The following is a 13,660-nucleotide window of genomic DNA, read 5'->3' as shown; positions in this document are numbered from 1 at the left end:
TTTACAGCAGCATTCCTCGATGCACACAATTTCAGACTCATACCCCATCCTCACTTTCCCCTTCCTCCACCCATCCCTACACAGCCCTAAACACATCAACACGAAGCCGCGGAGTTTAGCATAGCCACAGCTCTAGAGTAGAAGCTGTCTCTAAGCCTCTTTGTCCTAGTTTTGATAGACCTGTATCGTCTGCCAGATGGTAACAGTTCAAAAAGAGAGTGTGCTGGATGAGGCGGGACTCTCAGAATATTTTGGGCTTTCTTTAGGCTTCGGGAATTATAGAGTTCTTCCAAGGAGGGGAGAGGGCAGCCGATAATCCTCTGTGCAGTAGTGATCACCCTTTGGAGCGCCTTCCTATCTGCCACCACATTTTCTATGCTGCTTTCCCTTTTGAGGGTGTATGTGCACAAAGCAGACGACAATCCCACCGTCGCCATCCTCTTGTGTGGCGCTCCCAACCCACGGTCGTGAGCACCACAGCCCTCGTCTTTCCAAAACGTTGCCATCAGTGGTTCGGGTCAGACATTACTCTAGTGATGGATCCCCAACACCTCTCAGCCTGTGCTGGGAGCTTTGGAATTCTGATACAGTATGGCAGGCAGAGCCACAAAATGGCTGTCGCAGGAGGTGGAGCCAACCACAACAATGGCGGCTGCTGCAGCTTACCTTCAGTCAAACCTTCAGTCTTACCTTCTGAGGGGGGATATGATTGAAGTCTATAAAATTATGCATGGGGTAGAAAATGTTGACACAGAGAAATTTTTCTCTCTTTCTCACAATACTAGAACCAGGGGGCATTCATTGAAAATGCTTGGGGGGAAGAATTAGGACTAATAAAAGGAAACACTTCTTCACGCAACGTGTGATTGGTGTTTGGAATATGCTGCCACAGGAGGTGGCGATGGCCACTAACCTGGATAGCTTTAAAAAGGGCTTGGACAGGGCTTGGACAGATTTATGGAGGAGAAGTCGATCTATGGCTACCAATTTTGATTCTCCTTGATCTGAGATTGCAAATGCCTTAGCAGACCAGGTGCTCAGGAGCAGCAGCAGCAGCGGAAGGCCATTGCTTTCACATCCTGCATGTGAGCTCCCGAAGGTGTGGGCCACTGAGAGTAGCAGAGAGCTGGACTAGATGGACTCTGCAGTGAGAAGGGAGGGCTCGGTTGGTGGGCCTGGTGCCTGTGCAATTTGGTGGGCCTGGTGCCTTGCAATTTGGGCACTCAGTTTCAAAAAGGTTTGCCATCACTGGACTAGTCTGTGCCTACAGGGAAAGCAATGGCAAATTACCCTACAAAAGCAGCTTGCCTATAAAAAACACTGCTTGCAGTGCTACCGCAGGGTCTGATACGACTGAAGGGGAAAATTTTTAGTCTGTGCTTAGGTATGGATTTGAACTCAAGACTTCGGAATCCTACTCTGGCACCCCAATCATTATTCCACAGTGGCTCTTATCATGTAGGTTTCCCAGAGCCAGCATGGCTGATAGGCATGGATAGACCTCTCTTCCTCAGTTTTAGATGAAGGCCATGGGTATGTCTTGAAGCTATGAATTCTATGAGTTTGGAATCACTGAAATCGTAGAAACGTAGAGTCGGAAGGGGTCTCCAGGGTCATCTAGTCCAACCTTTGCACAAGAAATTCACAACTACATGTCCCCACCCCCCACAACCCCAGCGACCCCCAAGTCCATGCTTAAAAGGTGGCAGAAAAACTTCCACAATTCCCGGCCAATCTGGCTTGGAGGAAAATTCCTTCCTGACCCCAAAGTGGTGATCTGCATTACCCCGTGCATGTTAGAAAGGGCCACAAAAGCCAAGCCCTGACTCACCCCTTCTGTCCCTCCTCCTTGTAATCACCCGAAGTTCCCAGAATCAGCACAGTTGTCAGATGGCCATTTAGCCTCTGCTTTAAAACCTCTGAAGGAAGAGAGCCTGCCACCTTCCAAGGAAGCCCATTGCACTAACCATCAGGCATTTCTTCCTAATGATTAGCTGAAATCTCTTTGATTTAATTTCAACCTATTGGTTTTGGTCCGATCTTCTGGGGCAGTGGTGGCGAACCTATGGCACGGGTGCCAGAGGTGGCACTCAGAGCCCTCTCTGTGGGCACGTGCAAACAGAATGCCCCCCGCCCCCATCTAGGCTGGCCTGGGCCACTGGACTCGATTATTAGCCTTAAACCTAAGACCTAGTTTTGGGGAAGCAGTGTAGGTAACCCTGTTAAGCGCTGTTAAACCCCACTGATTTTCATGCGCTGAACTAAAGTGCGATCCTTTACCTGGGAGTAAGCTCAGTTGCTGACAATGGGGCTTGCTTCTGAGTAAACCCTCCTAGGGTTGTGATTCACCCATTCAAAGCAAAGCCACCGACTACCACCAAGCTTACTCCCGAGTAATGCATGCCTCGGAGCCAACCATTTTTTCTAAACTAAAACCTCAGTATTCAGGTTAAATTGCCGTGTTGGCACTTTGTGATAAATAAGTGGGTTTTGGGTTGCAATTTGGGCACTCAGTCTCGAAAAGGTTCGCCATCACTATTCTGGGGCGACAGGAAACAACTCCGCCCCATCCTCCATGAGACAACCCTTTAAGAACTTCAAGTGGGTCATGTATTGTGTGAGGAACTGTGGTCAGTAGAAACTGTGCTCTGGTTTTGAGGTGTGAACTGAGATGACTTTTTAAAAATGGAACATGAGACAAATTGCACGTAGCTCGTCCACAGCCATTCTGTCCCTTCTCATTGGTTCTGCAGATGCTGAGGAAGCAGAAGAGGTTCCCCCAGAAAAACCTGAAGATGTCGGGGCTGCTGAAGGCTCAGAGCTGTTGGGAGAAGGTAGGAGCTTTTCTTCGACGGAACTCAGGCTTTTAAGGACGTCCCTCATCTGTCAGGTTGAACTGGAAGTCCCATCTTATTCACCCTTCTGTTTCCAAAGAGGTTGAAAACTTGGGGTGTATGTGTGTGGGGGAGAGCGTAAGCAAGGGATTGTATGTGGGGTTGTAAAGAAGAGTGTGTGTCTGTAGGAGAGAGAGAAAATGAACACTGCTCGACAAGGAAACATTTCTTCACGCAACGTGTGATTGGTGTTTGGAATATGCTGCCACAGGAGGTGGTGATGGCCACTAACCTGGATAGCTTTAAAAGGGGCTTGGACAGATTTATGGAGGAGAAGTCGATTTATGGCGACCAATCTTGATCCTCCTTGATCTGAGATTGCAAATGCCTTAGCAGACCAGGTGCTCCAGAGCAACAGCCGCAGAAGGCCATTGCTTTCACATCCTGCATGTGAGCTCCCAAAGGCACCTGGTGGGCCACTGCAAGTAGCAGAGTGCTGGACTAGATGGACTCTGGTCTGATCCAGCAGGCTAGTTCTTATGTTCTTATAAGTGCTGTAAGGCTGTGTGGTGTTTTTTTAAATCAGTGGGAAGGTTTGGGAAGATCTAAGAGCTAATTGGAGTCAGGAGTGAGAGTTTGCTCTTTGGCTTAAATTATTCTCATTTGATGTGTTGTGGGATGCTTTCACAGACAGAACCAACTGGCTGTTGTGGGTTTTCGGGGCTGTCTGACTGTGGTCTGGTGGTGTCGCTGAGAGAAACACAACTTACTGTGACACACCTCAGAAGATGTCAACCATAGATGCAGGTGAAATATTAGGAGACTATGGCCGGACGTCTGGGAAAACCCACAACAACCAGTAAAGCTTATTTGGTTAGCCAGCGAGGGAGGAGCCAGGCCACTGAAGCCTCACCAAGTGGTGTCGGAAAGCGCCATCAAGACATGGTTGATTCATGGCAACACTCCTTGGGGTTTTCAAAGCAAGAGACGTTCAGAGGTGGTTTGCAATTCCCTGCCTCTGCATGGGCTGAGAGAGCTCTGTGAGAACTGGTCCAAAGTCCCCCAATAGGCTTCATGTGGAGGAGTGGGAAATTGATCCGTTCTCCAGGTTAGAGTCCATGGCTCCTAACCACTACACCATGCTGCCTTGGCCCCAGCAAGTACTGGGCCACATTCCCACTCTGGCATCCGTAGTTGCTAGAGACCTGACACTCTTCAAAAATCTTTTTTTTCAATATCTGAAAAATTGAAAGGGCCTAGATAAGAAAAGGGCCTAGATAAGATATTGAAAGATAAGATATTGAAAGGGCCTAGATAAGAAAAGAAATTTATTTAAATTAAAATATGAAGGACATATAGCATTATGAAATACAAGGTATATTTGTAGGTTAAATATTAAAAATATGAAATGAAAAATAAGGTAGTATAGTATAGATATTTAAGTTTAATAAAGCTAAAGAATAAATTACCAAAGAATAGTGAAGTAACTGATTTGATTTAGATGTATTGAATTATGTGTTATTGTTATGGGTAGTTGGGGTAGGATAGATTATGTTTGGGTAGCTGTAAATGTGGGTCATTTGTTACTTGTTACATGTTAATATTTGTTGATGTCTTATGTGTTTCAGTGGTTTCATGTATGTTTTACGTTCAGTGTGTTTTTTAAAGAAGGAAATTAATAAAAAGTATTATGTAAAAAAAAATAAAAAAAAATAATTTTTTTAACCCCAAGGCCTCAAAACTTCGTTGGAGGAGAGATGGACTGAGAGTTGAATTTTGCATATGCTACGATCTGTTGGCTCTCCAAATACAACCTTGGGCATTGCGTTTTTTAAAAAGTGGAGCAATTAAAACTGCCAACAGAGCTGTGTACGCACGCTTAGCAGAACTGAGCTCCCCCTCGTTGCCTTCTGACTGTTGATCACTCTTAATTTTACACAGTTCCCTTGATGCAAGCCAAGAAGAGCAAACCTGGAGAACCGGATTCTGGATCAGAAGCCAGCTTAGGTAAAGGGGGAGGGTAGTTCCATCTTTGTGATTCCTGCACGAGAGCCCCCAACACTGTCCTTTCAAAGATCCATCCCTGTATATAGAGAACACAGTGCCTTCCGGAGCTGTAGCCAAATTTTCCTTGCTAGATGGGGCCGCTGCATCTCCTGGCAGGCACTCAAGGGAACACAGAATCAGTAGTTTCCTCATAATTTTTACTTATTTTGTTTGCAGTACAGACATTTCTGCTTCCTTATAAACAGACATCTTCTTTAACCTACACCTTAACCCACTTAGGCACCCTATGAAACCAAGTGATAATAGTCGGTTCAGAATTGTTTAATTATTTCCTTCCTCTGCCTTTCTCCCCAATGGGATCCAAGTCGGCTTACATCGTTGTCCTTTCTGTCATATTATCCTCACGACAGCCCTGCAAAGTAGATTAAACTGCGAGCATATGACTGACCTAAGATCACCTAGTGAGCTTCAGTGGCAGACTAACTATTCAAACCTGGGCCTCCCTGTTCCAACTGAATATTAACCACTACACACTGCTGTCTCCCAAGCAGAAGGACGGTGATGACCTTGGAACATCCTCTTTGATAGGGAGAAGATTTGCTTTGGCAAAAGGGGACAGATAGCGGGGGCACCAGCTTGCATTTATGGATTCAAACCAGGCATCTCCCAATTCTAAAAATCTCCCATTCTTTAAATGGAACACACTGGACACAGTGTGTAACACACTGTTCCCTCTGTGATACACCTCTGAAGATGCCTCTGAAGAGTTCCAAACTCAGCGCGCGGCATCCCTGGCGCTCCTCGAAACAGCGCCTTCTGATGACCCCGCGCAGAGCGTGGGGTCGTGGGGACGCCCGGGCGCACACCAGAGATGCCGCGTGCTGAGAGTAGCGCGCAGCAAAGGGCAGCAAAGGTAAGTGGGGAAACGCCCATAGTCACATCGCGGTGCTTCAAGGGCAAACCAAATTTCTTACAAGAAGAGAAAAGAAAAACTAGACCAAAAATAGGCCATGTTTTCCCCCTTGTCTAAAAACAGACGAGACCATAAGATGTGGGGAGATTTAAACAAAATGCAATAGCCATGTCAAATGGACTGTCCACACCAGACAAACTGCTATTGAGGTTTCTTTGGTTACTGTCATTTTAAATTTTCTCCCTGCTGCTCGCTTATCTCCTAACATGTTATCCTGAGTTAACTGTTAATGTTGGGTTGAGGGAGGAAATTCTATCCTGCTTTTCACTTTGCTGCCAAAGCGAACGTTCTGATTTCTTTATAAGACACTTGTGAAATGTCAATAAAGGAATTAAACTGAACAGCTCTGCATGGTGAAAAGTAATACCTGATTCTTCCCCTCCCCTGAACATGTGAGCAGCAGTGGCATAGGAGGTTAAGAGCTCGTGTATCTAATCTAGAGGAACCAAGTTTGATTCCCAGCTCTGCCGCCTGAGCTGTGGAGGCTTATCTGGGGAATTCAGATTAGCCTGTGCATTCCCACACACACCAGCTGGGTGATCTTGGGCTAGTCACAGCTTTTTGGAGCTCTCTCAGCCCCACCCACCTCACAGGGTGTTTGTTGTGAGGGGGGAAGGGCAAGGAGATTGTAAGCCCCTTTGAGTCTCCTGCAGGAGAGAAAGGGGGGATATAAATCCAAACTCTTCTTCAAACTCTTCTTGATAAAAGGAGGGCTGTTCTCAGACTGCCATCTATGGTCCAGAAAAAGAATTTGGCAGTTTCAGAAATGCTATACAGAAAATATTTCTCTTTGTTTTGCAGTAGAGGCAGATTTTGAATCGGTGGACAATTCTTCGCTGCTCTCAGAGGCCAACTTCCCAGCTGCTTCCCAGGAGGGGCCTCCTTTGCTGCCGTTGGAAGGAAGAGCCCCATCACCTGGGGCAGAGATCCGACAGAGGAGTGTTTGCTCCAGCTCCTGAGAGATTGCTCAGCCTCCCTCCCCTTGGTATTTTGCACTTCTAATAGCATACGCCCAGCACAGGCCTTGCTTGCCCCAGGGAAGCAGCAGCTCCCCGCTTGTGTTTACATTCCAGCCCCATTTCCCTTAATGCCCGGAGACACTGTAACTTAATAAAATTTATCTGCTAACCACTAAGCTAAACCAGTGTGTACTGGGCGGGCGGGCTGGGACAGGGGCTGCTTGCTGTGGTTGGAAATGGCAGATCTTTAACAACGTCTGCAGCCTGCCTCCATTAGGGAGGTAACCATTTGCTTGTTTAATATAAATATAATATAAATATAATATAAATAACAGACAGCAGTCTGTTCAGATGTTTCTGAGCGGATAGAACGTATTGCCTACACATTATCAGGTTTATGAGTCATGAAGACTAGAAGCTTCCTGTTTGAAACCTGAAAGCATAATTTGTAAATATAGTTATCTGAAACTCTCTTATATCAAGTTGGACTACTGGCCTATCAAGCTGAGTATTGTCTTCTCTGATTGGCAGCGACTCTCTGGCATCTTAAGCAGAGATGGGTCTTCTCCATCCCCTGTTCGCAGAGATCGTTTAACTGGTGGTACTGGAAACTGAGCAGAAAGGTCTTGTGCACGGCCGTGCTACAATTCTGTGGCATTTCAGCCAGTATGGAATAAAGTATCCAGGTGTGGAATTTGGTTTCTTGACAAATCTCTGCATTCCATTTCTTTATTTATTAGTGAAACAAGTTTAGTACTCTGCAAGATTGAGAGCGCAGGCTTGACAAAATACAGGCAGTGGCTCTGAAGCCAAAGTTGACCAAATAAGATTTCAGATGGTGTAAAAAGAGCCAGTGTAGTAGAGCAGTTAAGAGTGGTAGAGTCCAATCTGGAAAACGGGTCCTTGCTCCTCCGCATGAAGCCTGCTGGGTGACCTTGGCCCAGTCACAGTTCTCTCGGTACTCTCAGCTCACGAGACAGGCAATGGCAAACCACCTCTGAACATCTCTTGTCTTGAAAACTCCATGGGGCCACCACTAGTCAGCTGTGACGTGACAGCAAAACACATACACAAGGAGAGCACAAGGACCTTGCTCTTCACACAGCACAGATAAAATAAGTCAGTGCAGTCAGTGTGTATAATGAATCTGCCACCATGCACCGTTTTAACCCTTGGGGGCATTTTAATTTCATTTTTAACATTGAGGCCTGTGTCTCCATGTTAAAAGCATCTGCTTTGCCTACAGAAGGGTTCCAGGTTCAATTTCTAGTTTTTCCTGTTCTCGGGCAGCAGATTTAGGGGAAGAAGTATTTCTCCGCCTGACTCCGCCTGGAGAACCACTGTTTGTGGTAACTTCATATGCAGACAGGCTTCGCCCAGTGCCGGTGGTGGTGTTATGTTTCTTGGCTGGCTGCTGCTTTCTGGATTAATAGGATTTTCTGAGCAGTCTGGAGGGTCCCACCCAATTGGATTCTTTTCCACCCAGCTTGGGGGAAAAAATCCATGTTCCTCCTTGCTGCGAAGGAGAGGGGGTGTCTGCATTCCACAGGTGGCTAGTAACCCGTGGGTCAGATTCCAAGCTGGTAGTAGCTGAACTCCGTTGCTCGACACCATGCGGGGAGGAAGTCTGTGTCTTTGGTGACGGAACAAGCTGGGCAGCGTTTCATTCCAGCGATGATGTACTGGAATCATGTGTCTTTCTGGAAATCGCAAGATACTTTGTTGGTATGCTAAAGTCTGTGGTGGAATGTGGATGAAATGCATTGCTAACACTCAAAAATGCTCTCAATGGTACTTGCCCGTACTGTGTTGCTTTGGAAACCATGGGAAAAGGACAAAGAGGGGGAACATCATTTAGCTTTCAGGAACTAAGTTTTTTAAATGCGTAGGCAAAAACAAACCAGGGATAAGGGCATAAATGGCTGTAGTTGAACAGATTAAGGGGTCTAGCAGCAGTGGCGTAGGAGGTTAAGAGCTCCTGTATCTAATCTGGAGGAACCGGGTTTGATTCCCAGCTCTGCCACCTGATTAGCCTGTACACTCCCACACATGCCAGCTGGGTGACCTTGGGCTAGTCACAGCTTCTTGGAGCTCTCTCAGCCCCACCTACCTCACAGGGTGTTTGTTGTGAGGGGGGAAGGGCAAGGAGATTGTAAGCCCCTTTGAGTCTCCTGCAGGAGAGAAAGGGGGGATATAAATCCAAACTCTTCTTCTTCTTCTTCCTGCCAGCAGTAAACAATGAGGTATTTTTGGAAAGCTTGTAAATAGGGCATGAAGGCTACAGCCTTTCTCTGTTTCTTGTCTTTACTGTTTTTCTACTTTAGAGGTAGAGCTGCCTGTGAACGTGGAGGTTCTAATACAGTTAATTACTTTGCTGACAACTCTTCCAATGTGATTAGTGCCCATGAGGCTAGGCTGACTTTCCTTTCCGTGTTTTGCCTAGATGAAAGTACTTCAGTTTCCATGGCCCTTAGTCCTCTGACAGAGACCTGAACCTTCAGGCAGTAGGGACAGAATTTGTTCTGGCAGAAGGAGGGGAAACAAATTCCCTACATCTGCTTATCCTTTAGCAAATCAGGCTTCCCTTTGGCACAGTCCCCTTTCTAAGAGGAAAAGGGTCAGATACCATATGCCTAATAGCTGTTGATGTATTAATGGAGTCTATCCAGAGGTGGGATCCAGCAGGTTCTCATAGGTTCCTGAGAGCAGGTTACTAATTATTTGCGTGTGCCTAGAGGAGGTTACTAATTGGTGATTTTGCCACGTGATTTTTGCCTTAGTTATGCCCCTCCTCTCAGCAGTAGCGCGCAGAACTGGAAGCAGTCTAGCAGAAGGTGCACCGGCGTGCGTGGCAGCCTGTGCCTGCGTGCATTCGTTTCCCGCCCAAGGACCGGCGCAGCGGCTGCGTCCTTGCCACAGCCCCGCCCAGGAATGCCCCGTCCCTGGAATGCCCCGCCCAGCCCCATTGGCGCTACACCACAGTTTGAATCCCACCACCATGGGAACCTGTTACTAAAATTTTTGGATCCCATCACTGAGTCTATCTACTGAATCCATTCTCGAGACACCTAAGCTAACAGCCATTGTAGCATCTGGCGGCAGTGAATTCCATAAGTGTGACCGAGTTGAGCGGCCGTCTCCTAGCACCAACACTCGGGCAGATGGGGAAAGGGCCACTAACATGCTCGCTCCAGCTGGTTGAAGATATCATGGTGGTGGATATCAAAGCCCACCCGATGGTCCAGGAACATCCACGGGGTCATGGTCTTTCTCCTGGTAAAAGTACTTGCTTTTTAAAAAATTAATTTTAATCCCTATAAAGACACATACAAAAATAAGAATTTGTAGGGGGGAAAAAGAATAAACAATGGTAGAAAAAACATCAAACTATACAACACACAACCGATTAACTAATATTCAAAGAATATACACCGGTATGACCAAAAAGTAATAGAATGGATCTTATGTTCAATGAAGTATAAACATGATACAAATTTAAGAGAACCTCCCATCTTACTTTTTCACCTGATATTCTGGTAAAGGTACTTCAGAGCTTCATTTGCAGGTCACAAATGAACCTGGGTTCGTTCAGGGCTGGTTTGTGGCTGGCAGAAAGTGGGCTTTCCCTTGGGTGGCAGCCTGGAAGTTGCTGAAGACTTCCCTTTTGGGTCAGGTCTGGATGCAAGAGACCTAAGGAACTGAGGTGTTGCAATTTCTTTGTTCACAGTGATGGGACTTTTGAACAAGCTAGAACTGTGGTCAGGGCTTCCAATTACTGGGAAAGATACTACAGTCTCCAGTTAAAGCACTGACTACCCCATGTCTTTCCAAACTACAGTTAATGGAAGATGGCCTAGGCCAGTGATGGCGAACCTTTTCGAGACCGAGCGCCCAAACGGCAACCCACTTATTTATCGCAAGGTGCCAACACGGCAATTTAACCTGAATACTGAGGTTTTAGTTTAGGGAAAAAACGGTTGGCTCCGAAGCGTGCGTTACTCAGGAGTAAGCTTGTTGGTAGTGGGTGGCTTTGGTTTGAAGCAACCGTGCAACTGTTCCAATGGGTGAATCACGACCCTAGGAGGGTTTACTCCGAAGCAGGCCCCATTGCCAGCAACCGAGCTTACTCCCAGGTAAAGGATCGCACTTTAGTTCTTCGCATGAAAATCAGTGGGGTTTAACAGCGCTTAACAGGGTTACCTACACTGCTTCCCCAAAACTAGGTCTTAGGTTTAATGCTAATAATCGAGCCCAGTGGCCCAGGCCAGCCTAGATGGGGGCGGGGGGGGGGGCTCTATTTGCACATGCCCATAGAGAGGGCTCTGAGTGCCACCTATGGCACCCATGCCATAGGTTCACCACCACTGGCCTAGGCATATGAGATAAGGGCAGAGGGAATGATCCTTATAATTGATCAGGTCTGGGCTGATCAGAAACAAGCTTCTGTTCAGTAAAAATGAAGCTCTCTTTTTCTAAATCGGAAAGCTCTAACCAAAAAATCAGACGGAGATTGAAGAAGAAGAGTTTGGGTTTATACCCCACCTTTCTCTCCTGTAAGGAGACTCAAGGTGACTTACAAGTTCCTTTCCCTTCCTCTCCCCACAACAGACATGTTGTAAGGGGGGGGGGGGTTGAGAGAGTTCTGAGAGAACTGTGGCTAGCCCAAGGTCACTCAGCAGGTATGTAGGAGTGCAGAAACATATCTGCTTCACCAGATAAGCCTCTGCCACTCAGGTGGAGGAGTGGGGAATCAAACCCGGTTCTCCAGATTAGAATCCACCTGCTCTTAACCACTACTAGACCATGCTGGAAAGGGCAGCCCTGGAGGAGCTAGAAAAGATTTTTAAGTGTAAGGAAGTGTCATAGGCAACCAAGATTGAGTTAATTCATGCTATTACTATGTATGGGTGTGAAATTTGGATAGTGAAGGAAGCTGACAGGAGGAAAGTTGATTAATTTGAAATGTGTTGGAGGAGACTTGTATGGATGCCAAGAACCGCCAAAAATTCATACCAATTTTCCCTAGAAATAACAAAAGTGAGGCTATCGTACTTTGGTCACATTATGAGAAGACAAGAATCACTGGAAAGAACAATAATGCTAGGAAAAGATGAAGGCAACAGGAAAAGGCAACCCAACATGAGATGGATTGATGATAAAGGAAGCCACGGCCCTCAGTTTGCCAGACCTGAGCAAGGCTGTAAACAGCAGGACGTTTGGGAGGAGATTGATTAATAGGGTCGCCATGAGTTGGACACTCACTGACAGCACTTAACACATACACATACATTTCTGCCTTTCCACATTGGGTGGGTGCTCATTTCCTTCGAAGTAGTGTGGGTTTGGAGTTCAGCTCCTGTTAGGGCAAACGAGATCTGACAGGCCCTGAGTAAGACAAGCCTTTGGAACAGTATGTGATGAAACCTCCCTTCTAAAATAATACAAAACAATGGAATTTCTAGCACAGTTTCAAGTGCCAAGGGCAGAGCGGAAAGGGTAAGGGGGAGTGGGAGCAGTTTTGGAGACTTTGGTGCTCTTTGAAGCTTAATCACCCTTGCTGGATATTTCAGGGTTGATTCACCCCGGTCCAAAGGCCCGAATTTGCCAGCGTCTGCATTCATCCAAGAACTGCCCCCTTGCTGGTGCTGAGTCAGAAACTCATGGCGATGACTCAGCACAAACGGAACGCAGGCTCGTTTTTCTTAAAAATGTGTCAATCGTATCGTCTGTCTCTAATTCTTTGAAAACTAATTAATATTCCTCTGTCCTGGATTATGTCCCCTGTAGATTATGTTCTTAAGCATGTATTTTAATTACATTTGAATGTCTTTTCCCCTGACTCAGAAAAAAACGGCTGTTATGTTTTGTCTCTGAATTTTGAAATGGCTTGGTATAAGGTGGCTTGGTATAAGGAGATGTTTATATGGGTGAAAAGTTGCAAAAGCATATGATATAAGTGTAGCCAAGTGGGATCAGACCCAGCGACCACCCCATCATAGAGCAGGGGTTTCCTGCATTCTGTGTGTGGGGGATAGACTAGAGGATTGCAAGAACCCTTACAAAAAGGACGCAATAACCTCGATTACACAACATGATTAAAAAGGAATGAGGCACTGATGAAGGGCAATGAAAAGCCAAAATAATGTGTGCTGCTTTTGCTACTATCATTCCTATGGAGATATGAAGTTTCCTTGGATGTATCAGTATTGCAAGATATCTTTTCTATGGTAACATCACGTTCATTGAAGAAAAAGGCGATACCTCTTTAAGGCAGACAGGAACGGACATATAAGCAACAAACCTAAGTATATATTTGGCAGTCATATTGCATACAGAAGAATTACAACAAATAGACAACAACGATTTGAAAGTTCATTGACTGTGTTGCAAGAGGAAAGTGTGTCATCAAGTTGAATTGTTATAAAGAAAGTAGCAGGCCCAGCCACGCATTGCTGTGGCTAAGTCTGGTGAAGTGGAAAAGAAAGAAAAGGGAAAGCGAACGGTTCCAACGTGTCGTTGCACAATGATTGCAAGGGAGGGGAGGGGCAAGGGGCCCCTCGCTCCCCTCCCTCTCTCCCGTTCCCTTGCATGGCAACCCGGCCGGTCCCTCCCTAACGTTCCCCTTCCTCTGCTAGGGTGGGTGGGCCATGTGCAGGGGGCTGGTCCTGTCCCTTTCACTCCCTTCCCTTGCAGGCGAATTATCTAGCGTAAAACACGCTGGGAGGCATGAGCTACGTTGTGTTCAAATTTCAGAGCATTTGGTCCAGCAAACCCCGGACCCTCCCTCACTTTCCCTTCCTCAGCTAGGGTGGGTGGAGCCATGTGCAGATGGCCCGCCCATCCCTTTCACTCCATAAGGCAGTGGTTTTCAAGGAAGGCATGGATTG

General features: G+C 46.5%; 1 protein-coding gene across 3 annotated transcripts in view; it reads left to right on the top strand.

Moving 5' to 3' along the window:
• BSCL2 (BSCL2 lipid droplet biogenesis associated, seipin) overlaps positions 1-7,484 on the top strand; it is a 36,539-nt gene extending 29,055 nt beyond the window's left edge. For all 3 annotated transcript variants that reach the window (XM_048512716.1, XM_048512708.1, XM_048512702.1), the window contains 3 exons: positions 2,754-2,834; positions 4,776-4,841; positions 6,616-7,484. In XM_048512716.1, the coding sequence (XP_048368673.1) occupies positions 2,754-2,834; positions 4,776-4,841; positions 6,616-6,773 (305 nt within the window). In that variant the 3' untranslated portion in view covers positions 6,774-7,484. The remainder of the gene's footprint in view (positions 1-2,753; positions 2,835-4,775; positions 4,842-6,615) is intronic.
• Positions 7,485-13,660: the final 6,176 nt, after the last annotated feature.

This window comes from Sphaerodactylus townsendi, linkage group LG01, assembly GCF_021028975.2.
Source record: "Sphaerodactylus townsendi isolate TG3544 linkage group LG01, MPM_Stown_v2.3, whole genome shotgun sequence".
Classification (NCBI taxonomy): Eukaryota; Metazoa; Chordata; class Lepidosauria; order Squamata; family Sphaerodactylidae; genus Sphaerodactylus; species Sphaerodactylus townsendi.
Note: the sequence above shows the minus strand (reverse complement) of the source record. Positions and strands in the feature narration are given on the sequence as shown.